The sequence below is a fragment of the Myxocyprinus asiaticus genome, chromosome 36 (assembly GCF_019703515.2).
Source record: "Myxocyprinus asiaticus isolate MX2 ecotype Aquarium Trade chromosome 36, UBuf_Myxa_2, whole genome shotgun sequence".
NCBI lineage: Eukaryota > Metazoa > Chordata > Actinopteri > Cypriniformes > Catostomidae > Myxocyprinus > Myxocyprinus asiaticus.
Genome location: NC_059379.1, coordinates 34,367,142 through 34,392,565, shown reverse-complemented (window position 1 = coordinate 34,392,565; position 25,424 = coordinate 34,367,142). Strand labels below are relative to the sequence as shown.

Sequence of the window (25,424 nt, the reverse complement as noted above, 5' to 3'; positions counted from 1 at the left end):
ATAACCAAACTTGCTCCTAAACGTAGCACACTACATTTACTGGAGCCCCATATGAGGTTTTAATGAGTTAGATTCAATTGATTAATTTAAATATTAATTAATAACTACAGACATAATTATTAATTATTTCTGATAGTACACTGATCTAAACAACCAGTAAAGCCCTACATAATAATTGGTGCCCCGTGTGAGGTTTTAATGAGTTAGATTCAATTGATTAATTCAAATATTAATTAATAACTACAGAAATAATTATTAATTATTTCTGATAGTAACACTGATCTAAACAACCAGTAAAGCCCTACAGTCATGAGACATGATGAGAATAATGAGGTTTGATGTTATTGACATAGCCACCATATTTTATTTACGGAGTCCATTAATGATTTGATGTGCCGTATTTGATAATATGGTAATGCGCAGTTATGTTATCGTGAAAACTTCAAAGTACCCTGAAAAAATCTAGATAACCTTGTAGAAAAATTAAGCATTGTAGTTTCCATCCACAAATCAAGTTTCACAACCAGGGACCAAAATTAAAACACGGCAAGCACCAAATGTGAGTAATTATTTGTTTAGGCCCTCATTAGTGTGTCTGTAAGCTATTCAAATCAAAGACATACATACCTTATAAAGTCACCAAGGACTTTATAACTTTATAAGGGACTGCAACCAGGTCTGCTGCTCCGCATATTACACAGTCTACGCAGGGCACCAACTCCCTAGGGGGCACCATCTTACTTTAGGAGGACATCAGAAACTCCACCGGCTGCTCTTCCTCGTAAGTTATACGTTATTCAAGGACCCAATAGCAGTCGTGGAACACAGACGATCGCCTCACAGCTCGCACCACGATTTAAAAGAAAGACATTCAAAACATCCTCACAATGCAAGTGATTGCAGTTGCATGAAAAAGTACATTATTTAGTACATGTACATGAGTTGCACAAAAGAAAGAAAGTCAAATGGGTTTGGAATGACAGAATTTACATTTTTGTGGGAACTATACCTTTAAGCTATTCTGCATGATTCAGAACGTGTCACAATGGAAATTTTTACAGCACAGTGTCTGTGAGTCTTTGGAGGTCCACAGCACTGTTAACTCATCAAAGATGTGCTCTTTACTCTTTTTAAGATATAAAACTTGCAGTTCATCCAACAAAGGGAAATGTACTATCACATTCAAAACAATTCTCTTCCAATCCCAGTTAACAAGAACTTATAAATAATACTCCAACCTCACACACACCCTTGTCCGGGCTTGGGAAAATCCCTTGCCTTTTGTTTTGGAAGAAAATGTACAGTAGATAAATAAAAAATAAAATCCAGAGCACTTCATTACAGCGCTCGGCGGAAATCAGGCAGACAGACAGTGAGCTAGTGAGTCCAGTCATCTATCATTAGGCGCGGCAAAGGCCTGACAGTATTACAAACCCGGCTAGTGAATCCTGATAGGGCTGGGTGATATGGCTAAACAAATGATATCTAGATTTTTTTTTTTATCATCAGAGGTACCATAATTTCAACAAAACAGCCATTGTTGTAAATTAGATTCAAAATTTAATGCAAGAAGTAAAATAAAGTCAAAATGTAGTTTCTAGATTCTAGCTGAATCAATTCACTGAAAAATGACACTGAAAGATGCCAGTTTTAATTGAATCATCTGTGCCTGTTCTGCTGCAAACATGGAGAGAAGTAATTGCCAAAAAATAGGGCTGTCAAGCAATTAAAATGTTTAATCAAATTAATTACATGATATGCCAATTAATGTAAATTTATCGCAATTAATCGCATACAAAAAAAATATTTATGAAAAAGCCCCTCAAATAACAATGATGGTAACACTTTATAATAACAGTGCATGAATAATCATGAATTAATACCTTAATTAATAGTTACTTCTGCATAAATGAATGATAAGTTAAGGAATGGACTAATCAGGAACATGAGTCATATGAATTCATGCATTAATAACGGTCACCTTAATTCCATGTTTGTACATGTTTGATAGTTAATGCATTAATTAACATTAGAAAATAAACTAAATCAAACAGGCTTTATAAGAAAGAATGTGAAGTACTTCAACCTCGAATTAAATGTGCATAATTCAATATGGTCATAATTTAAAAAAATATTTATATAACTTTTGATGACTTCAGGTTTGCCACAAACATCACTGGATGACACAGGATTATTCTGCATAATTTACATGGATAATCCTAATTAAATTTTGAAAACATTAAAGGAACAGTTTTCCCATCTTTTACTCACCCTCATGCCATTCCAGATGTGTATGAATTTCTTACTTCAGCAGAATACAAATGAATACTTTAGAAGAATATCTCAGCTTTGTAGGCCCATACAATACATTTGTGTGGCTGCTGCCACACGATTGCCTGATTAGATTATCACATGGATGACTGTTGGTGCCAGATGGGCTGGTTTAAGTATTTCTGTAACTGCTGATCTCCTGGGATTTTTTATGGGGGGCACTGCATAACGTGCATTGTTACTAAAACATTTTTTTTTTTTCTTATTCACATATTTCCAAATATTTTGGCTATTAAATTAATAAGATAATTTAATAAAACAATGAACATTAGTCAGAGATATGAAGTGGTTAATGTTCTGAAAAAAATATTTATTGTATCATTAATAACATTTTATTTAACATCAAGACTATTTAACACATCCAGATATTTTTTATTCTTTTGTTAATATTATTATTAACTACATTGTAGCATTTGATAATTTTAGCACATGAGCATGACACCGAACTGATGTAAAGCGTGAGAAGTGGAGTGTCTGGCACCATCTGCACAATGGATAGCACGAAACAAATAATGTTCAGTGAAAATTTAAATGAAGAATGCGATGGATATATTAATTTGGAACTAGATCAGATTGCAGGGGAATATTTTAGCCCAGAGCCTCCATTAATTTCTGACCCTGGATGTAACTAGAGATGGAGATGAGAGATGTAACAGGTGTTTAAGTGTCTCTCTCATCATGCAGCTGGTACATTACACAAAGTATTTTTGCTATTTCTGCCTTTCTTGCAAATATTCTGCATTATGAAACATGAGGGAGCGCCAAGATATAAAAGGCATTCGCCATCACGCGCTTGCAATTTTAACAGTTTTGTTGATTATAAACAGGAATTACATAGTTTTATCGTGTCGCTCGCTTACGGAGATGACAGAGCGGATTTATTTGCGCAGCTTCTGGAATTAAAGTTTGATACAAAAACAAGTTTGATTTGATTTGTTCATCTGTATCTATTGGTTTACTAATATAGAGACTAAATTTGCAGCTGCACTGTAAAGTGAACAAAAGTGTGCGGGAATTTCCCACATTATGAACGTGGAAATTAACATTGTGCGCAATAGCCACAATCCCGCACCGAATTTCAGGCTCTGCAAACTGTTTTATATTAAAATATTAAAGTTGCCCTGGTTCCCCTCCTTTATAATTTCATTATAAAAAAAAATAATAAAAAAAACATTACTCTGCGATCTGTTAAATTAATGCAATAAAAAGTTGCATCAATAGCAATTTTTTTTTTTTTTTCACTCTTGTCCTATACTTCAAGGCGGGCCAAATCAAAGGTCATCCCGCGGGCCCTGGTTTGAGCATCTCTGCTCTAGCTCAACTGGTAGAGTATGGTGCTAGCAATGTAAAGGTCATGGGTTTGATTCCCAGGGAACATACTGATCAAATTTACACACTGAAAGCACTGTAGGTCACTTTGAATAAAAATAAAATGTACATGTATTTACACACTCTTTAGGAAACTTAGACCAAATAAAATGCACATTAAAGTCATTCTGATGTTCATGATGTTGCTTAAAAGTATAGGTCATCCAAACACGATATTCCAGATATTGGTCGCAAACAGATTCTCAGTGTTTTATTTGTGTGAGGCACAAACACCCACTGAGGTCCGAGAGCTTGATCCATCACGGCAGCACATGGAGGTTTACCTCACAGCCTGTGTTTCACATCCAGAGTACTGGATTGTGGGTGGAGGGCTGGGAAACAGCCCAGATCAGTGTTTCCATGAGCACACCACTTCAGCGTACTGCGCGAGATGTTGTTTCTCACCCTGTGCATGGTTGAGTTTGGCATCCTCCACGAATGACGAATCATGTTTGTTTTTCTAGAATTGATGAGATCTTGTCAAATAAACAAGGTAGCTTATGTAGTAAAACTCAGACCCAAAAGGCCACATGTTTTTTGTAGATGAAAACAAGAATTTGCCAGCAACAAGACAAATAACAGGTGGCGTAAGGTAAGGTTGAGAAAGATCCTGGATGCAATGTACCAGCGATTTAATGAGAAATTATGAAGCACCAATTTCAGACCCATTTAAAAGCCTAATTCATTTCAAATTGATTATGACAGGCAAAGAGTACAATGTAGGTCTTTGTTCGGACACAAGTACCATATTTACTTGAAAAGAGTGTTGAAATAGGAGACAGTCCTCTCTTTAAACATTAGAAATTGCAGAGCAGCTAGGTTATTCACAAGGAATAGGCTACACATTTAAGCATTCACAATTAAACTAAATGTTTAGTTTTAGTTCAACAGTTTAGTTTAAAAGCACCACTAAAAAACTAGAAAAGGAAAGTTTATCAAGACTTTCAATGTTGGCTTGGCAAAGCTTTTTTCTGAAATTTGAAAACAGTTTAGTTTTAATTCTAAAGGATATTGAGTCCTTATATAGTGTGGATACTTGGTCAGAGCTTTGAAGTCTTCTGTAGTTTGGATACTTGGTCAGTCTGAAGTTTAAAGGTTAAAACCACTGTGTAATTTAAAGAGTTACTGTAGATATACACAGTGCTTTGTGGTTGCTAAGGTGTTATGAGTGGTTGCCTGGGCTTGAGCATCTACAACCTGATTGAAAATGGCTCTATCTTTTCTTCTGCCCAATGTGATTAGACTGTTTAGTCATGGGCCATGGCATTCTTCTTTAAGCTTTTCATATGCATCCAATTCTGTGTAAACAGTTCCTTCAGCAACATAGAAACAACATACACCTACTTTTCATTACCCTCCCAAAATTCCCAAATTAGCATGTTGACAAATACTTTTACAAGAGTTTACAATTCATCCTCAATCAGTAAACAACTAGTAAGTTTTCCAGCGAGAGCTTATGAAATGAGTTAATGATGATGGTAATCCACATAACAGAGGCATCAGATAGATAGACAACCAATTCCCATTTTTATTAGCTTGGTTTCCATCCACCAGCCACGGGCCGTGCATTTTAAGTTTAGGCCTTCAGTGTGATTCATGCCATTAAGAAAACACAGTTTCACAAAGAATAAGATGCCTATCATACATTACGTGGCAGTCAACTAATAATACCAACTGACATTTTAAAAACACATCCACGCACAAAATCCAGAAATTGAAACACTTAATGCTCAAGCAAGCCTAATTTTAACAGCAAAGTATGACTGTTTTGTGAAATGAACGTCAAAAATCATAGTTTTTCATATGAATCTACCAAGGAGGTCTATAATACCTGGAAAAATCTATCTAATAATATTTGCAGTTTAAATGTTGCTTGCAATAAATTTCATTTCGTCAGGGTACACGGTTATGCTGCATTCCATTTAAGTTGGATGTGGGATATTCCTACTTGATATCTCCGACCATAAATGCATTCCATTCCCCGATATTCGGAACTGCAATGCTCCCGTTAGCTTAGCAGGGGTTTGACTCTCATTAGAGATGTCTCCTAGCAACCCAACTGATAAACAATGCTGCAGCGCTAGCATTTGTGCTTCAGGTGTACGATTATCAAAAGAGATTATAATTTACCATGTTTTATACACCTGTTTCTGCAGGTGTTTGACGATCTCGCACTCTTCGCTTTCAAATTAAGTACATCACTTAAAGCGTGATTGCATCACTCAAGGCCAGCTAGAAGGCCTCGACTGGGACATATCCTAAAGATCACACCCACCAACAACAAATAAATCAATCTGATTGGCTGATGAATCTGACAATCTGACTTTAGTTGCGCATTCATTTGCACTGTTGAGGGATTCTGTAGAAATTCTGAAGGTCTGAGGAGGTGGAGCTCAAACTCATGTGCTGCTTCGGGCATGCGATTTGTGAAACAGCTGTCACGATTTCCTTGTAAGCATCAAGGAATAAATTCTGACTGGATAAACTTTTAGTTTTTCTCTATTTGTTTGTAGATTAATTAAGAGTGGAAAGCGATTAAAAATACATAGGCAAAAAGGTGATTGAGAATGAAAGGATGAAACATATTTATTTATTTGGCATGTTAAGCCAGCATAGAAGGCTTTGCTGGCCCTGAGAATTCCCCACTGCCATCCACATATTTTTAAAAATGCTGGATGGAAATGCCAAGATGCAAATAAAATTTCCAGAATGGCTAAAATTGCTTCCAGCACCTTTAAGCTCAATCAATAGCATTTGTGGCATAATGTTGACTACCACAAAAATGTATTTTGACTTATCCCACCTTTTCTTTAAAAAAAAAAAAAAAAGCAGCAGCAAAAATCGAGGTTACAATGAGGCACTTACAATGGAAGTGAATGGGGCCAATCCATAAACATTAAAATACTGTCTGTTTCAAAAGTATAGCCACAAGACGAATCAAATAATACACATAGTTTTATCAGAATAACTGCAAATTTGCCAAATTTTAAACTTTTTAAACTATTTTATACTTTCAAACAAGGCTTTGACAAGCCAGCATCAAAGATTTGACAAACTTTACTGTGGTGATGGGGGCGTGATCCTGTGTCTGTCTGTGGGAGAGAGGGAGTGGTGTGACTTGTCAAGCTGGTTGACATGATTTCTAACAGCTGTTTCTCATTACAGTGATACTGGAGAGACGCCTTAAAACAGCTGAAAACGCCAGAAGAGTGAGCGAGAATTACTGAACTGAGTGAAAACCCAAAAGAGTGTATCTGCTGCACAGAAGGCAAGAGAATAAAAGCCTTACCTGAAGCATGTCACTGCTCCCCGTCTCCTTCTTTTACATCCCAGAACCTGAAGATCTTGTTACATTTACCTATCTAGTTCACAAATTGTTTTTGTAATATTCCAATATTTTGCATAAATTAAATATGCAACTTGGATTGAAACATAGCTACTGTTTGCCTAATATATGGCACACATTTACACACTGCTATCAAAGGGAATTCATTTTATAAGTAGGTGCCCATGTTTTTTCTAGGGACCAGAATACCATAGAGACTTGGGGGGGGGGTTCTTTTGACTTGGGCCAGGACGTAATGACCTAGCAACGTCCTAGCAACCACCCAGAACACCTTAGCAATGTGCAACCTAGTCTCATAAAATGAAGGTTATTATAATTACATTTTTGCAATTATTTTTTAATTGCTTTTTTACTTTTATGTGCCGTGTTTTAAGTTTCACCGCAGTTTCCTAGTGAAATTAACAATAGAGGTGCTACAATAACTGTGCATGATAACTGTTTCACATGAATCACTACTACAACAGCTGGTTAAGACTTTAGAAACACATATTTTTCAAATTATTACTCACACACTGCTATGTTATGATATTAAAACACTTTTACTTGAATGCATCATTTGAAAAACTACACATTTTAATGCTTGTATTACAGACCCACCTACATTTGCACACTTATGTCAATGTGACTAGCTTGCGCAATAGCTTTACCTGAAAAGAACGTTGGAATCTGGACTCAGAAGGCCACGGTTCGAGCCCAGCCAAAGCTGGGCTGCAAGCTGACACATGAGAAAAAGTGACATAGAAGCAACACAAAATGCAGAAAATGTGCTTTTCATGTCACATTTGTTTTTAGAACACTATCGGTTAGGTTTAGGTGTTGGTTTAGGATGAGGTTGTATGTGTTGTTTCATTCTCATTTGCTTTTAGAACACCATTGTTTAGGTTTAGTGTAAAGTTTTTGGGGAGGTACGTTTTACTTATTAAAACCTCCATCTAATAATCACCTTAAAAAGCTTGTCTGATTACGACACCATTTCACTCACTTTTGGCGCCCCCCACTGGACATTTCACAGGGAAACTGCTGCGAAACGTGTAGTGAAGCAAAACGAATGTAATGGTCACGAGACCAGGCTGGCACTGTGGCAGCAGCTGTTGCACAGGAAAGCACCACTCATATTTTCTTCAAAAAGTTAAAAAAAAATCTAGTATTCTTAATATTCTATGTTCTTAATATTCTGGAACTTAATATTGGTATGCACTTTCAGAGAGAAGAGGCGAGGTTTCCTGAGGTTTCGTCTGTATATGAGACCTGATCTGGGCTCTCAGCATGAGAGAAAAGTGCTGAATCCCATCATTGTACAGAATCACAAAATACCCGATGGCACAGACACGAAACTGTAGCCGCTGTGATGCACAGGAATGCAATGTTGTGATTGAAAACACGTAATTTTAGCAGGCTAGTATCATTCAGAGAAAGACATTCTCTTGGAATGCAGGGTGCTGAGTCAGCTGAAATATTTTCCTCACAGCTAGGGCTGTTCACTTCACTAGGTGTTGAGTCAAAAGACCGATTATATACTGTCCAGTTTGTTTGCTTTTTCAGTACTTTTTCTAAACACAAGGATGTTGATTTCCACATTTGTGAAATAATTTCTGAGGTCATTTTTTGTTAATTTGTCTGTGTCTCTGGGTGCAGGTTGAATTTCACTTTCTTACATAGTGTGTTTAGATAAAGTTTTTCTTTTTGGCACAAGTTTGTTGATGTGAACAGCAAAATACCACTTGCTTTATCTATGTTAGATCACATTTACAAGGTTCCTTAGGACATTCAGGGGGAAATTCACTAAACAGTTGCCCCACTTTAGAGCACAATATACCACCGCAAAAACCTATATCTAATTCACTAACCACACACAATCTGTGCTCGCATTGCACTGCATCATGAGTATTTACATTGTCAGTAGTCAGGTTTACATCCAAGTTGCAAATTTAATTTCTAGACCATTTCAAGGACGTAAACAATAACAATGGAATTAGAACACTTCTGCGCATGTCTTTCCCAGAAGCATTTCTGGTAGCTGCATTTAGGACTGTCAAAATAAAATGACTAGCGCATACTTTTAGGGCTTAGCTAAAACAGAACAAACAAGTTATGTGCAAAAACTGAAAACAAAACAAAAACAATGATGTGTCATTACTGGATCCTTTAAATAAGAATCTAAGTAAACAAATTTTCTCAAAGAACATCAAATGTTTACCTGAAGTGACTTGTTAATACTGAGTGCGTCTACGCAAGAGAGGTGATGAAATTTTATCAGAATCAGAATCAGCTTTATTGCCAAGTATGCTTACACATACAAGGAATTTGTCTTGGTGACAGGAGCTTCCAGTGTACAACAATACAAAAACAATACAAAAACAGCAGCAAGACAGATAATAATAAAAAAACGATACACATACGTACATACACACACAGACACATACATACATACATACACACATGTAGTGCAAATCTAATACAAATCTGTTATCTGTTATGTACAGTGCAAATACAATCTGTTACGTACATTGCAAATGTTTTTTGTTTTTTTTTCCAGAGGAATGAAATGGCAGAAGAGGTTGGATGTGTTGGATAAATATAAAAAAGACTAAACTGTGTATTGCACATAGTTATTGCTCAATGGGGCAATTTAACTGTTCATGAGATGGATAGCCTGAGGGAAAAAACTGTTCCTGTGCCTGACGGTTCTGGTTCTCAAAGCTTTGAAGCGCCGGCCAGAAGGCAACAGTTCAAAAAGGTAATGGGCAGGGTGAGTGGGGTCCAGAGTGATTTTTCCAGCCTTTTTCCTCACTCTGGAAGTGTATAGTTCTTGAAGGGGGAGCAGAGGGCAACCAATAATCCTCTCAGCAGTCCGAACTGTCCTTTGATGTCTGATTTCATAGCTGAACCAAACCAGACCATTACTGAAGTGCAGTGGACAGACTCAATGACTGCTGAGTAGAACTGTATCAGCAGTGCCTGTGGCAGGTTGAACTTCCTCAGCTGGCAAAGGAAGTACAACCTCTGCTGGGCCTTTTTCACAATGGAGTCAATGTGTGTCTCCCACTTCAGGTCCTGTGAGATGGTAGTGCCCAGGAACCTGAATGACTCCACTGCTGCCACAGTGCTGTTTAGAATGGTGAGGGGGGTCAGTGTTGGGGTGTTCCTCCTAAAGTCCACAATCATCTCCACCATTTTGAGCGTGTTCAGCTCAAGGTTGTTTTGACTGCACCAGACAGTCAGCTGTTCAACCTCCCTTCTGTATGCAGACTCATCGTCATCTCGGATGAGGCCGATGACAGTGGTGTCGTCTGCAAACTTCAGGAGCTTGACAGAGGGGTCCTTGGCGATGCAGTCATTGGTGAAGAGGGAGAAGAGTAGTGGGGAGAGCACACATCCCTGGGGGGCACCAGTGCTGATTGTACAGGTGCTGGAAATGAGTTTCCCCTGTCTCACAAGCTGCTGCCTGTCCGTCAGAAAGCTGGTAATCCACTGACAGATAGACATGGGAACAGAGAGTTGGTGTAATTTATTCTGGAGTATAGCTGGGATGATGGTGTTGAAAGCCGAACTGAAGTCCACAAAAAGGACACTTGCATATGTCCCTGGTCTGTCCAGATGTTGCAGGATATGATGCAATCCCATGCTGACTGCATCATCCACAGACCTGTTTGCTCGATAAGCCAATTGAAGGGGATCTAGAAAGGGTCCAGTGATGTTCTTCAGGTGGGCCAACACCAGTCTCTCAAATGATTTCATGACCACAGACGTCAGGGCGACAGGTCTGTAGTCATTAAGTCCTGTGATTTTTGGTTTCTTTGGGACAGGAATAATGATTGAGCGTTTGAAGCAGCATGGGATTTCACACTGCTCCAGTGATCTATTGAAGATCTGTGTGAAGATGGGGGCCAGCTGGTTAGCACAGGATCGAAGACATGCTGGTGAGACGCCATCTGGGCCTGAAGCTTTCCTCGTCTTTTGTTTCCGAAAGACCCGGCTCACATCATCTTCACAGATCTTAAGTGCAGGTTGAGTAGCAGGAGGGGGGAGGAGGGGGTTTGCAGGAGGTGTTGGTTTTTGTGTGAAGTGAAGGTCAGAGTGGGTGTGGGGTGTGAGATTGGGCCTTTCAAATCTGCAGTAGAACACATTCAGGTCCTCAGCCAGTTGTTGGTCCACCACAGGGTTGGGGGTAGGAGTCCTCTAATTTGTGAGTTGTTTCATGCCACTCCACACTAATGCAGGGTCGTTAGCTGAAAACTTGTCTTCCAGCTTCTCAGAGTATCTTCTTTTAGCCACTCTGATTTCCTTGTTCAGTGTGTTTTTGGCCTGATTGTACTAGACTTTATCCCCACCCCTGTAAGCATCCTCTTGGCCTGACGAAGCTGCCTGAGCTCTGCTGTAAACCACGGTTTGTCATTGTTGAACTTTAAATAAGTCCTAGTGGGAATGCACATATCCTCACAGAAACTGATATATGATGTAACAGTATCTGTAACTACATCAGGCTTGTAGTTCCCGCTCTGCTTCATTGGTCCATCTCTTTACAGTCCTTACTACTGGCTTGGTTGATTTTAATTTCTGCCTGTAGGTTGGAACAAGATGAACCAGACAGTGATCAGAGAGTCCCAAAGCTGCTCTAGGGACAGAGCGATATGCATCCTTTATTGTTGTGTAGCAGTGATTCAGTATGTTCCTGTCTCTGGTGGGGCATGTAATGTGCTGTTTGTATTTGGGCAGTTCACTTGTGAGATTTGCTTTGTTAAAATCCCCAAGAATAATAATAACTGAATCTGGGTATTGTTGTTCTGTATCTGTGATTTGATCAGTCAGCTGTTGCAGCGCTGTGTTCACTCACGCGTTTGGCGTGATATACACACTCACCAGAATAAACGAGGAAAACTCCCGCAGCGAGTAGGCTTACAATTAATAAAGAGCGCTTCCAAATTAGGACAGCATATCCTCTTTACCGTTGTTACATCTGTACACCAACTTTCATTGATGTAAAAGCATGTTCCACCGCCTCTCGTTTTTCCTGTTAACTCCGCGATGCGATCCGCTCTGAACAGCTGAAAGCCCGGCAGATGTAACGTGCTGTCCGGAATGGCTTCACTCAGCCAGGTTTCTGTGAAGCACAAGAGTTTTGAAAAGTCCTTGTTTGTGCGGGTGAGGAGATGTAGTTCATCCGTTTTGTTAGGAAGAGATCGGAGATTCGCTAGATGAATACTCTGCAGCGCTGTGAAAGCCACGCCGACGGAGCTTGACCAGCGCGCCTGCTCGTCTCCCTCGCCTGCATCTCCTAGCGCGTTTAAACAACATAGCCGCGCCTCCAACTAAAATGTCCAGCAAATTTTTTTGTGAATAATTGCTTATGTCATCATTTGTAAGTCGCTGTGGATAAAAGTGTCTGCTAAATGACCAAGGGCTCTATTTCCGAGAGCGCACAAAGTGCAGCGACCATGCGCAACGTCTTATCCAATTTTCATGAGAGCGCTAATTCTAACTGCAATTTTTGTGCCAGTGCAAAGCACAAGTGGGCTTGGGTGAGAGTGTTTGCGCTATTGTGGGTGTATGCGCGCAAACTGTGGGTGTATGGTAATGAAGTGGTGCAAAGCGCAATTTGCTATTTTCCTGAGAAATAGGTTGTCACGCTAAGATGTTTGAAAATCACGTCTTGACTCAGCACAAAGTTTAAATTCAGTTCCTGCATTTGCACTTTGGAGATTCCACCAGCAGGTGGTAATAAATTTAATGTCCAGTCTCTGAAAATATAGTGGAACATCAAATTATGTCCCTGACAATCAGAGTTTTATATGAGCCTTTTATGAAAGAAAAAAAATGTATGACATTTGTGTTAAACTATCTTTAGGTCATGGTTTATTTTTTAATTATTATTATTATGTTTAAATTTACAATTGTATCTATGGTCTAATTTGTAAGTCTAAGGGTATTTTTCCACCTGTTGTCGTAGAGTGATTTTTCACCGCAAAACGGGCCGGTGGAAGAAGCTGGAGAAAGTAAAATTTTTGGAATTGGTAGGCTATGATTTTTTGACCACTTCGTTATTTTGATTCTATTTTCATTTAGTTTGAAGTGTAATTTCATATGTTTGGTTTATTTTTATAATGTTTCAATAAATGTATTTAATTTAGCAAAATCGACCGGTAGAAGTCAAGTGAGTGCTGATGCAATCACTGTTAATACTAGCCATGATTTGTGTGTCAGCAGATGAAAATGATTAATAATACTTACATTATCTGTAATTTAATGGAGCCTACATCCAAATCCTAAGGAGAATCACATTTTACATGCGTATAAAAGGAGCGTGTCACTGCCACAGAAAAATGCCCGACAAACATCAAGGAAGCATTTTAATGCACAAAAGAATGTAATTTTCAATTTTTCTAATTCATTGCATACAGTCCATTTACAGTACCAACTTCTTATGAATGTGCTGTCTGGGTTGTTTCACTGGTGCTTGAGGGAATGAACTATATATTAGGACGCAGACGGTGGAATAATAACCGGCTCATTTGTGCGTTGCGTATCCGATTTCGCCAAACCTACTTGCGCCTAGCCTAGACTTAGCGCATGCTTGCACGAAAATACCAAAATTTCATGGCCATGCCCACTGACTTTGCACTTATGACTTATGGCATAGCGCTGTGCTGCGCTTAACGATAGCGCTCTTAAAATAGGGCTCTAAATGTAAATGACTTGCGCAGCTTCATTCATTATAATTGGAGCATTATACCAGGCATCCAGGTATCATCCATCCACTGAACAACATGGTCCAAATTTTAACAATGACATTCTATAATGTTAGTAACGTTAATTGTGTTAAACTCACTATGAATGAAGTGCCTCCCACTGTTGTTTTGAAAGAGTTTGACATCTAGCAGGAAATGTTCAAGGGACAAAGATGTCACTTTCTTAAAACCGACGAACAGACCTTGAAATGGTCTACATGTAAAATCACAAAAATAATTTGTGAATAAAGCAGTGGTTCCATCCCATGTGTTCAAGAGAAAAAAAAGTCAATTCTGGGGAAATTGGTGCTAAATAGTGGCTTTTTTAATTAAACGTAATTAATAGGGCTGGGTATTGATACAAATTCCCCAGTTTAATTCTGATTCACAAGCTCTTGATTTGATTCGATTCATTTGGGTTTATTTTAGTTATAATGTCCTTATGCTTACATGTGTAAGAAATTCAGTTTCAGACTACTGCTAATTATACCTTATAACTTGATACATAATGAAAATATAAATTTGACTAATTTTATTGCACAGCACAGCTTCATTCCCATTGTTTTCAATGACGATTCTCATTACAGTAGAAAAACAAATGCAAAAAAAAACATCTGTTGAAAATGATTTTTAAATTATAATCAGCAAAAATATTGAGGTATTGATAATATCATGATGGACATCTTTTTTGCATTACGTTAATGAGAATTTGGGGATAAAATGTGCATAACTGTCATGAAAATCTTAATGGCCCCAAAAAAAGACTTCATTTTCTAAATAAAAGATACAATTTGTTATTAGTTTCTTTTGATTTTGGAGTAAAATAGCACCAGGACATTTTCTTGACAGGTTTTATAAAAATCACCCTGTTATAGATGCACTTTATTCACAAAAGCCAGTACTATTTGCATGACGCAATCAAAATTGCGTTTATAATGCCTGCAAAAAGCAGCCAGTAAATGGAATTTAGTTTTAATGAGAATTTCTGTGTACAGTATTTTCTAGGTATCATGGCAGCAGTAATTCATTAAATGATTTTGAAAAGACATGTTTGTTCTATTACCTGATTTGCATCATTGCTTCAGTGAACTGGGTGGTAAAACAACACAACACATGCAAATAAATGCCACTATCAGTGGGCACAATTCATTCTTAGTGATTTTCCCCATAGGATGATATTTCACTGAAGAAACAAAAGAAATGGCATGTCCTTTTCCATCAGTGTCCACTATTTAGCTGACATATTGTTAACATGCTGTTCATGACATTGTAGGTAGTGTTTATTTGAAAAGCACAAATTGGCATTACTGAAGCTCAGCATCAGCTGCGATTGCCCAAATTCGTGGCAGCCCAAGTCCTACAGTGCAGCCAGCTGTATCGACCAGAACAGGCTCACCAAAGCACTTTCCAAGCTCTCTAAACTGGGTCTGATTATTTTCCCACACCTTTCAGGTTAACACAAATGGAACAGCTTTGACGTGAGCAGAATTTCTTAATGTTATCAACATATGACTTTTAAAGTGTGTTTATTTTGAAGGCCATGCTCTGTTCTGCCTCGGCACTCTGCAAACTTTCAAACTGGAACTGAGTACCCAGCATGCTCTCACTCAGGCCCTTAGTTTTATTCCCGCCCTGAGCTGTCTGGTTGCTCATGTTCTACCGTCTGTGTTTATTTACAGTCTGCCAATAAAACCTGCAAGTGCTCGCCCTTAAAACCTACGACCGTTTTCACCCCACTGAATCCAAACACGCGAAGTGTGCTTGTTTTGGCGCAGACAAAAACGAACGGGAAACCTGTTTTGAGTTTCCTTCGGCAAAAGGTGTTGTGTCACGAGTCACCAACGAGGCCCTCGATGCAAAGGTGATTCATCACACACTTCACACAGACGTTGTGCACACTTTTGCAGTTAGCAAACAAATGTGAATTTAATGATTTTGCTATTTCAGATTCCTGATTTTTTAGCATTGCCATTAGGGTTGTCACAATAGCTTAATCTTATGGTTACGATGAACAATTATATTCAGTATAAGCCGCCTTTCAATCATGACTAGCAGGCTGAATAGTTCAGAGCATGGTGAGTAACGTTTCCAGTAGCATTTCCATTGAAACACGGTTCAGTATGGTACAATTATAAACCATTCCCCGTCAGAACAGTAAGCTAACCGTACTCACAACAGGAGAACCGTGCTAATGGAATGGCTTTATTGAAGTGGCAACTCACGATTGGTCATTTGCTTAGTCAGTCCCTTCTAATCCCAGCACCACAATGGATAAAGTACAAAACGGCACTTTTAAGCAATGGTAAGTGTTCGGCCTGATGTAATAATAAATATAGCCACAGGTTACAATTATCAGCGTCCAAGCAGTTTAGAAAAATGCGAGAAAATGACAAAAACTGCCAAATTTTTACTGCAACAATAATTTCATTAAGTACTCTAGTTACTTTGTAGGTATGGTGTTTGCAGACTTATAATGATTAGCTAAACAAAATGTATATATCTGTTTTCATTTCCATTTGTCATTTTGAGTTTTCTGAAAAAAAAAAAGAAAAAAAAAAAGAAACTTTTTCAAACACCTCCTAGACTGTTGGTCCAAATCGCAAGAACTTTTGCATGTATCATCTAGAGACCCTCATGACAAAAAGTTAGCAAAATAATTTTGACTTGTTAAAATCATTAAGATTCTATAAGCCAATACATAAAATTATTTTGATAACTTTTTTCATGAGAGTCTCTAGACAATACATGTAAAATATTATGCCAATCGAACCAACGGTCCAGGAGAAGTTTAAAAAAAAGTTTGTTTTTTTTTGTTTTGTTTTTTGACAACTCGACATGGCGGATGGAGAAAATGTATAGACGGAAATGAAATCAGAGAAAGACATTTTGTTTCACTTGACATATGAAATTTTGATTGAAGCCTATACAGGTTGCAAAGATATATGGAAGATATTTGGACCCCTAATAATTAGGGCTGAGCAATGTGACAGTATATAACGTGACGTGTCAACCGATCTTGCTTTACCCATTATACTGCGGTACATCCAGTATATTTGCAACACTGTCAGTGGGCAGGACTGCTTTATGCTATTTATACATGAGAACAAAATAGAAACGTGGAGTAATGCTAAAATACTGTATATTTCCAGGTTTAGATCGCACATTTTCAATGTGGTCTCAAACTTTTGGACCCCACTAAAACTTTGATTCAAATTTTGCTGGAGCAAATAATATTATTACCATGCATACAACTGACCCTTCGCTATGCCCCACCTTAAAAGCACTCCTGACCAATTCTGTCTTAACTATTGCTCTGCCACCATTACTCTGACACGCGTTTGCTATTTTCCAATGACAGCCGATGGGAGTAATGTATGAGTACATTTAAGTGGGATTTTATCAAAATAATAAAAAATTTTTTAAACATGTTGTTGCTGGGTCATTTTAATAGTGACACAAGTTAGCCAGAGCGTATACCCGCAGTGTTTTTCTTTCTTTTTAAAAATAATCTTTAAATCTGGAGAAGAGCATGTTATGGATTAAAATGTGTCAGCCCTCATTACCAAATGAACATATAACATCTTCAACGACACCTAAATTTGCTCCAAGGTAAATTAAACTAATAACTGAATGTTAATTCATTTATGTATTGATTCAAGTCATAGTAAAAGTGATAGTAAATAAACAGTTCAAAGCATCAAAATTAGTGTGTTATGAGACGTTATAAACAGCTCTGTTCACTTATGCTAATGTTATTAAATGTGCAATCACTATTCAATTAAGTTTTTCTCTTTTCAAGTGACTATAATAATCCTTTGCATTGATTTTGATTCACAGTCTCCACAGTTTTTAAGCAAATTACTGTGTAATTTAACAATTTCTCTTACAAAAAACTTACGATAAATACGCATTACAATGTCACTCTTCATACCAGCCCACCTAAAAATATTATCCATTCCGTTTATGATATTTTGCCAAAAACCTTCACGGCAATCTCCCATTCATTCCAGTGGGGAGTTCTGCAGAGCTTGTCAGATCGAGCAATTGTAACTAAGGGGGGTGGAGCTTAATGAAGGTTAAATTGTAGTTACGGTTTGAAGAAAACTGCGATACTACTATTGCACAGCTTTACAGTGCAACACTTATCACCATATGTCATTCAGTAGAAGTAATTTCAAATGCAACAGGATGCAAGCCTATTTTCTAGCACTGCACGAGGCTGCCAAAGCAATGTGGTTTTCCTTACCTTCTGAAAGAAGTCCTCACCTCCATTCACTCGCCCCTCTGTGGCAGCTGCAGAGAAGAATGGGACATTTAAGAAAAAGCATAACATCAGGGATCACTTATGCTGGCGTATTAACAAAATCAGCAATTCATATCAACACATTTTTCCACATGGCCTTGGGTGGAAAAATGTCAGTGCAATTTAGGCAGGGTGCGGGTCATATTCCTGTTCATTTGCAGCAAGTCTCTATAGAAAAGTCAATGCATTATCTACTTTCTAAGGTTTTTGTAGGGTTGTAAGGAACTCTATGATGCATATTACTTCATTTAGAAGGTTTAAATTAAGGGTATCTTTCTTTGCAACCCACAAGATACGAGGAAAACTGTGTTTGTGTTAAACCCCAGATACACAATTCTTTGGGTTGAGATGTTCGTCTAAAACACACACCGTCAATCAAAAGTTTGGAAACACTAAATTTATGTTCCTCATGATCTTGACATATAGGCTTATGCTTAAATGCTTGTGATTTGTGTAGAAGACAAAAACAAAAATTTTAAAATGTTTCTTTTTTTTTTTTACTTGCAGAAATGGGAATTCCTTCAACGCTGTTCATAAAGCATACTAGAATGCTCCTCATGAAATTGGTTGAGAGAGCTACACTGAAGAAGCTAAAATACAAAATATTTTTTATTTGTTGAACATTTTCTGGTCACTACGATTCCATTTTCCATTTGTAATATTTAATAGTTTTTATGGCTTGATGTCTCATCAAAAATAATGAGTACACGTGTCCAAACTTTTGATTGGCAGTGTATGATTTAGATTAAACATCGACACATTTAGACATGTTTTGTTTATCACTTTTAATGATTTGCTACATGGCCAATTTGGATGCTGCAAATACGAACATTATCCGATGCAGCAGCCTACAGATATTGACAACCAACTTGAAAAAATACTGCAAAAATACCACAGATGAAATCTCTTTGGAGCAGGAACTTGACCTACATTGAAAGATGCAGTTCAGTTGCCTCAGGCTTTACAATTTGTGTCTGCTGTAATCCAGACAAATGCAAAGAGTTTATTTATATCCAATGAATTACAGGGGAGCTTTTATGTCAGAGATTGACTGAGAATTGCTCAAACCACAGACATCGGCTGATTCAGCCCTGCTTTACCACGAAGACATGCTATCCAGAGGCAGTGGAGGAAGCTATAGAGGCCCTGAGAACTGCCACAACTCAATTCACTGAACTTGACAGAGTTAACTGCATTCTGTGAGAAAACAGAATTACTCATTTATTCGCAACGGGCCAAGAAACAAACCCAAACAGGATCTAATGGATTTATGAGACTGTGGAAAGGTCTCAGGAAACTTTTCATAAACAGCATATTCTTCTCAAAAAACATTCTTTAAGCATTTAACTCCATGATGTTCTGAATATTTGATGTGTGGTAGGCCTGGGAAATATAGCTTAACCCTTAAATGCATATTTCAGGTCTTTAATAGGACCTCATTCCCCTCACTTTACCAAATCCATTTTTTGGAGTTATGCCCCCACCTCTTAAATATTCCTCAATTGTTCTATTATTAATAGTGTAACATTAAAAAAAGGCAAATTTGCCAAAAGTATATAGGGTCGTTAGTGACCCAGGATACGCAATAGTGTTACAATATACATGTGTTTCCATAAATTACATTTTTATTATTATTTCATATCTATATAAATTTACTATTACAAGATAACAATTTCTTAGTTTATTACAAGACAAATGAGTACTATAATTTTACAAATCACTCTGCTATATCATGTCGATTTTCTGAGAAACAATGGTGAATTATCATTATCCCATATGCATGTACACATACATATTATTCATTTACATTTGTCATTGCTATTTGATGAAACAGCTAGCACAACACATAAACAATTGGCTATTGCCTACTGTGTTCTACTAGAGACTATTTAACAGAGATGGGCCACTTCTATTAAAATGAATGGGAGAAATTGGAACGACCAACCAAGGAGCTTGCGCCCAACGGTCAACGGATGTAGAAAGGAAGTCCCACCTTACAGGTAAAAGAGACTATCAACTTTTAGATACAGACATCACCTGTCCATCAACTTGAGAATGCGCAAGGTAAAGAAGCACAGTTTATTATACCAGTTTTGTCTGATTTTATTACTGATTTAAAATATGCTCTTTGATCATAATCTTGACCAATCGTTTTTGAGATTTCGGTGTTCCCCCATTCAAGTAGATAGGATCTGCACTGTCATGACTGAAATAGCCTCCCGGGAGCATTTCAAAGATGGCCGACAGTGGACTGACTTGGTAGAAAGACTTTGGTTCTACTGACATTCTTTAAGTTATATGTCTATTTACAATCAATAAGTGCCTGAGAAAATACATACAGTATGTAGTAGTAAATCTTTATTGTCCCTTGTGTATGTGTAGTTAATGTGTAACTTATCTGTTATGGACCAAATGATTTGGACCAAACAGCCACTGTGGCTAACTAGTTTCTTTACAGACGTGTTTACACACTTCACTGACCTCTGCAAACATGTTGGTCACTGGATGGACTCTACTCTCTTAAAATGGAATACATGGACAATAAATTAATGATATCTAAAGCCTTCATCAGCCAAATAAAAAGGACACTGCATCTACCTGCACTTCCACAGTCAATTCTGGATGGACTTCAAAGACACTTAGTCATCAGTCTTACAGTTCAATCAACATCCTTTAGTTTTAAACATTACCTACCAGCATCTACTTAGTTTACTCAATTAATACATGACTTGTATTATACATAGATAACTAAAAGGCTTGGGATTGATGCCTTTTTCACGCCTCAATCGTCAGAAAAATGTCCTGATGATTATCGCTATATTCCTGCATTTTTTCAGATATGGGCTACACGATGCACAATAGTTTTTGTCTCTTTAAACATATTTCTCAACACAACTTTTGTAAAGTGTGAGTGGCAGGTTAAATTAAAGGGGGTCACACACTGGACTCATCTGGCAGACGACATGACACGTTCTAAAATTCTAAACGAATTGAAGGTACACACACCACCCTACAACTCCGGAGGCTGCTCAAAATTTTGCAGCACCACGGAGCACAACTCACATAGTTTTCCATTAAATTCGACCCAAATTATTATCAAAGGGTATACATTACTTACTCTAGCCATCACCGGATGACATATTGTGTATATGTATCTTTCATATAGCCTACACAATGTACTGTATTTCCAGTAACAAGTATGTCTTTTTGTGGCCTGACAGTTGGAACCTATTCAAGGCTACATAGAGAGGAATTGCATAATAAACGTCACCATTTCTAATCGTACAGTTTGCGCAGTTACACCAGTTTCATACACTAATCTGCAAACTCGTCAATGTTACTTTGTTCATTCTTGAAGAAATACAAAAACCTTCATAGTTTTTGTGTGCATGATGACTAGACTCTTTGGACTGCCATCTGCTGTGCATCGACACGCCCTGTGTGTGAAACCTGTGCCTTGTCCTACCCGCAACCAGCATTACGCCAGACAACATTAACTGACTGCCAATTGACAGTGAATTGGAAAGCACACAAATTAGGCTTCTAATTTAAATGTCGGCTAATGTTAATATGTTGATGCCTCAAAAACATATCAAGAAAATAACATACCAATCAATAATCGACAAATCAATATTTTATGACATTCCTAATAACTAATATTGGCATTATATTCATGCTGTATAGCCAGAGGGGCACTGGCTCCCCCCGGTGAGCCTGGTTTCTCCCACGGTAATTTTTCTCCATAAACTAAAGTCTTACGGAGTTTTGTGTTCCTTGCTACAGTCACAGTTGGCTTTCTCATTGGGGGCCTAAAGACAAATAATTTTTAAAGCATGATTTTCAATCACGTTGAATCACATTTAAACCACACAATGAGGACTTAAAGACTTTACAGTCATTACGGCATCATTTTATGTTACAGCATACTTTTCTGTAAAGCTGCTTTGAAACGAATGTACTGTGAAAAGTGCTAAATGACTGACTTTATTGCAAGGAGTAAAACACAGTAAACAAATATATATAGTATACACTGTATAAAATGACTACAACATTTTAATATATAAAACAATGCCACACAGGGACTTCAGTGAACATTTTTAAGTTATAATAATAAGCAAATTGTTGAAACACAGTTTGAAATAGTTCAGATAAATGAATTACAAACTCTAACACTATTTATGCTACAAAAATTTCAATTATAGATGCTATTAAAACATCTCTGTCTTAACACTTTCATTCGTGAGTAGCAAAATAAGGAGAGATTGAAAAACTATTCTAATGGCACAAACTATAATAAAAGTACAATCATTGTGATATTTACAATGTTGCTTTAAATTGTTTTTTTTTTGTTGTTTTTTTTGCCTGCCATAGCAAAAATATCATTAATTAGGGCTGTCAAAAGGGCTAGGAAACTAAATTAAATTATTTCACTAAAATATTTTAAAAATTCGAATTATGTTCTAATTTTAAAGACATTATTTCATTTAGGGAAAAAGCTAAAGGACATCAAACAGCACTGGTTATATTATATTATTGCAAAGAACATACCTAAGAAAAATATTTTCTTAAAATGAAAACTTTAAATGAAAAGATTTTATCCAATTCATATTCTCAAATCTTAAGTATAAAAGTAAAACGAGAAAAAAAAAAAATGCTTCAATAAACAGTTAGTGGCAGCTCCACCGTGTTTTTCATTAATTACAGTTTTATGAACTGTAATGATATCTCCAGGTAGTAGTGGTTTTCAGTTGAACTGAGTTGTGAAGTGTCATTTGCGGCTCAGACTCTGACTCACTACCGTAAAGGCATGTATCTGAGCCCAGTGCTGCAATAGTGGCTTTTCAAAAAGTGACTCACTTTTAAAAGTTAAGACGTTAAACGCATACCTGCCAACACTCCCGATTTTACCGGGTTTCTCCTGATTTTCCACCCCTCCTGCCACTGTACTCCCGATTTACAATTTCTCCCTAAAACTCAAGATTTTCTGCATCCACACTTCGCTCATACAGGATCGTCCCTTAGCCTATTTAAATATGAAATGATGCATCCCGTATCAATACAAGACACGATTTGTCCCATAAGCTGGTCAGATGGCGTCACAGCGAAATTGTTCCAGATTGTTGATTTCAATTTTTTATACGGCAGGTAAAACATGCTGAAACGTGCTAATACTGTTGAAGGTGTGGTAAGGGACTGTCTGAAAAGTCCACATATTGTGCTAAAACTGTGGATTTTTTATTGAAAAACAGAAGGTTCAATATAAATGTTCAATAAGATGTACAAAATTACACAGATCTAACAATGTATGAATACAATCACTGAGTCATAATGACAAGAAGTACAGGTGAAGGAAAAAAATAATAATAAAGTAAATAACAAAAAAACATAAAAAGTACATAAAAACCAACACAGATTTATACTTAAATAAGATAAAGAAGATAAGTAATCGAAGGAAATATTTTTTTAGAAGTCATGGGTCAGAAATGTTCTCAGCATATAAGAAAGGATATACCATTAATAACTCAAAAAACATTTATTACTAAAACTGTGAAGAATGTGGTAAGGGACCATCTGAATACATGGTCAATTTCTTGGTATTATTCATCTTCAATGTAGTATTGCTGACCGGTGCTGTCCCTCCCTATATGTATATTACGCAGTCTGCACTGTGCACCTACGGGAGGCAACAAAAACTCCACCGGCTGCCATTCCTCGCACCACGACACCATCCCCCACCCCCAAATTATTATTATTTTTTTTAACTTCAACTTCACTTAACTTAGTCATTCATAAGCAGGGTCAAAATACAATTTTAACATGGATTGTTCCAAGTTTACATCATAAAGTCTGATTGGATGAGCCATTTCGAAGCTGTCATAAAACATATACCTGCAACCGCACATTACAACATTGCTTAACAACTGTAAACAATCTACAGTTAAGCTAATGAACTATATTTATTGGTGCAAGAGTTGCACATTGATGTTCATCATTTTGCTGCTGCCATCATTTTATAAAAGCAACAAGTCATGAGTCCTTGTGTTACAGTGATTTCCCCATGGTTACACGGCTCAACTCAGCTGTAACGCATGACCTCTTGTGCCTGATTGCTTTAAACTACAAAGTTTCCACAGAAAAGGTAAGTTTTGCTGATTTGTCACCATAACAGATGGTAAGACAGAAAAAGAAGAGATTGCTCTCTTTATGCTCTTACAATGAGCCAACCTCCGTATAAAGGCTTCAAAAGACAGATAACTTTCTGTACTTGACATGATTTTACTTGGCACTCAGAGAGCTGCAGCAGTGTCTAAGAGCAGCGTGCCAACATAAGCTGCATCCTTATGGAACACATTAATAAATAAACAGAATGCTAAACCTTTATCACATACAGTGAATAAAAAAATATATATATATCTCTGTGAATTACTGGCAAATGTCTTACATTCATACTTATCCAAGACTGGCTGTGTTCAGGGAATGGTTTCCAAAAGTGGATTAGTGACCCAAATGTCTTCTTTGTGACTAGACTTTCCTCCTGAGCAAAATGCAAAGCTAAAGGATATAGGGCTGCCAACATCCTCTCAGGCAAGGTTAGTGGTTAACCTCTCTGTAAGAAGAGAAGGCCTCCAGGTCGCCGAAATTGGTAAGGCTACACCGGTATGAAAGAGGGGTGATTTAAATTGGATTCTACTTTGAACAGAGCACATTTACTGTATTCCACATTTAATTTCTCATACCATCATGGGAAAATTAAATAGTACCTCAAAACACACATAGGATGTCTTGGTCTTGAGTTGAAGATGCTGAAGTCTTTATTGCTGTGTAGCAGTAGTACATGAAACCCTTTTGCAAACTGTTTGACAAACTGGTTAAAATGTTTGAGTTTAAAATGTTTTGTGTTTAGACTGAATCCAAAGTGCTTTATGTACTTTGTAACTGCAACACAGCAATATAGACTACCTCAGTTCTGCAATTTATGTTACTGTATATTATATTAGGCTGAATTACGATATTTACCAATACAAACTATTGTTAGTTTTACTCAATCCTCCCATGTTCATATTACTCAAAAGATTAATGTAACCAATGGAACTTAAATTAACTGAGTTGATTCAAATAAAAAGTATCTTGCCAACTTTCCTTAATCCATTTGCGTTGGGACAACATGAATACTTTTGTTTGGTTAACTTAAACTGGGTATTTAATTAAGAATTTCTAGTTCCAAGCATGCTTTGCATGGCACTCAAAGGGAGAGTAAATGTTAAAATTAAGTGTTATTTTGTGTGTCTTTGTGCAAGATAAATACAAAGGGTTAGTGTTTAAAGTTTTGTTATATTGTAATTTAGAAAAA

At 37.2% G+C, this 25,424-nt stretch overlaps 1 protein-coding gene across 1 annotated transcript in view; it reads right to left on the bottom strand.

Moving 5' to 3' along the window:
- LOC127426735 (protein bicaudal C homolog 1-like) overlaps positions 1-25,424 on the bottom strand; it is a 159,269-nt gene that overhangs the window by 108,634 nt on the left and 25,211 nt on the right. The window contains exon 2 of the mRNA XM_051673721.1: positions 18,017-18,063. Coding sequence (XP_051529681.1) covers positions 18,017-18,063 — 47 coding nt within the window. The remainder of the gene's footprint in view (positions 1-18,016; positions 18,064-25,424) is intronic.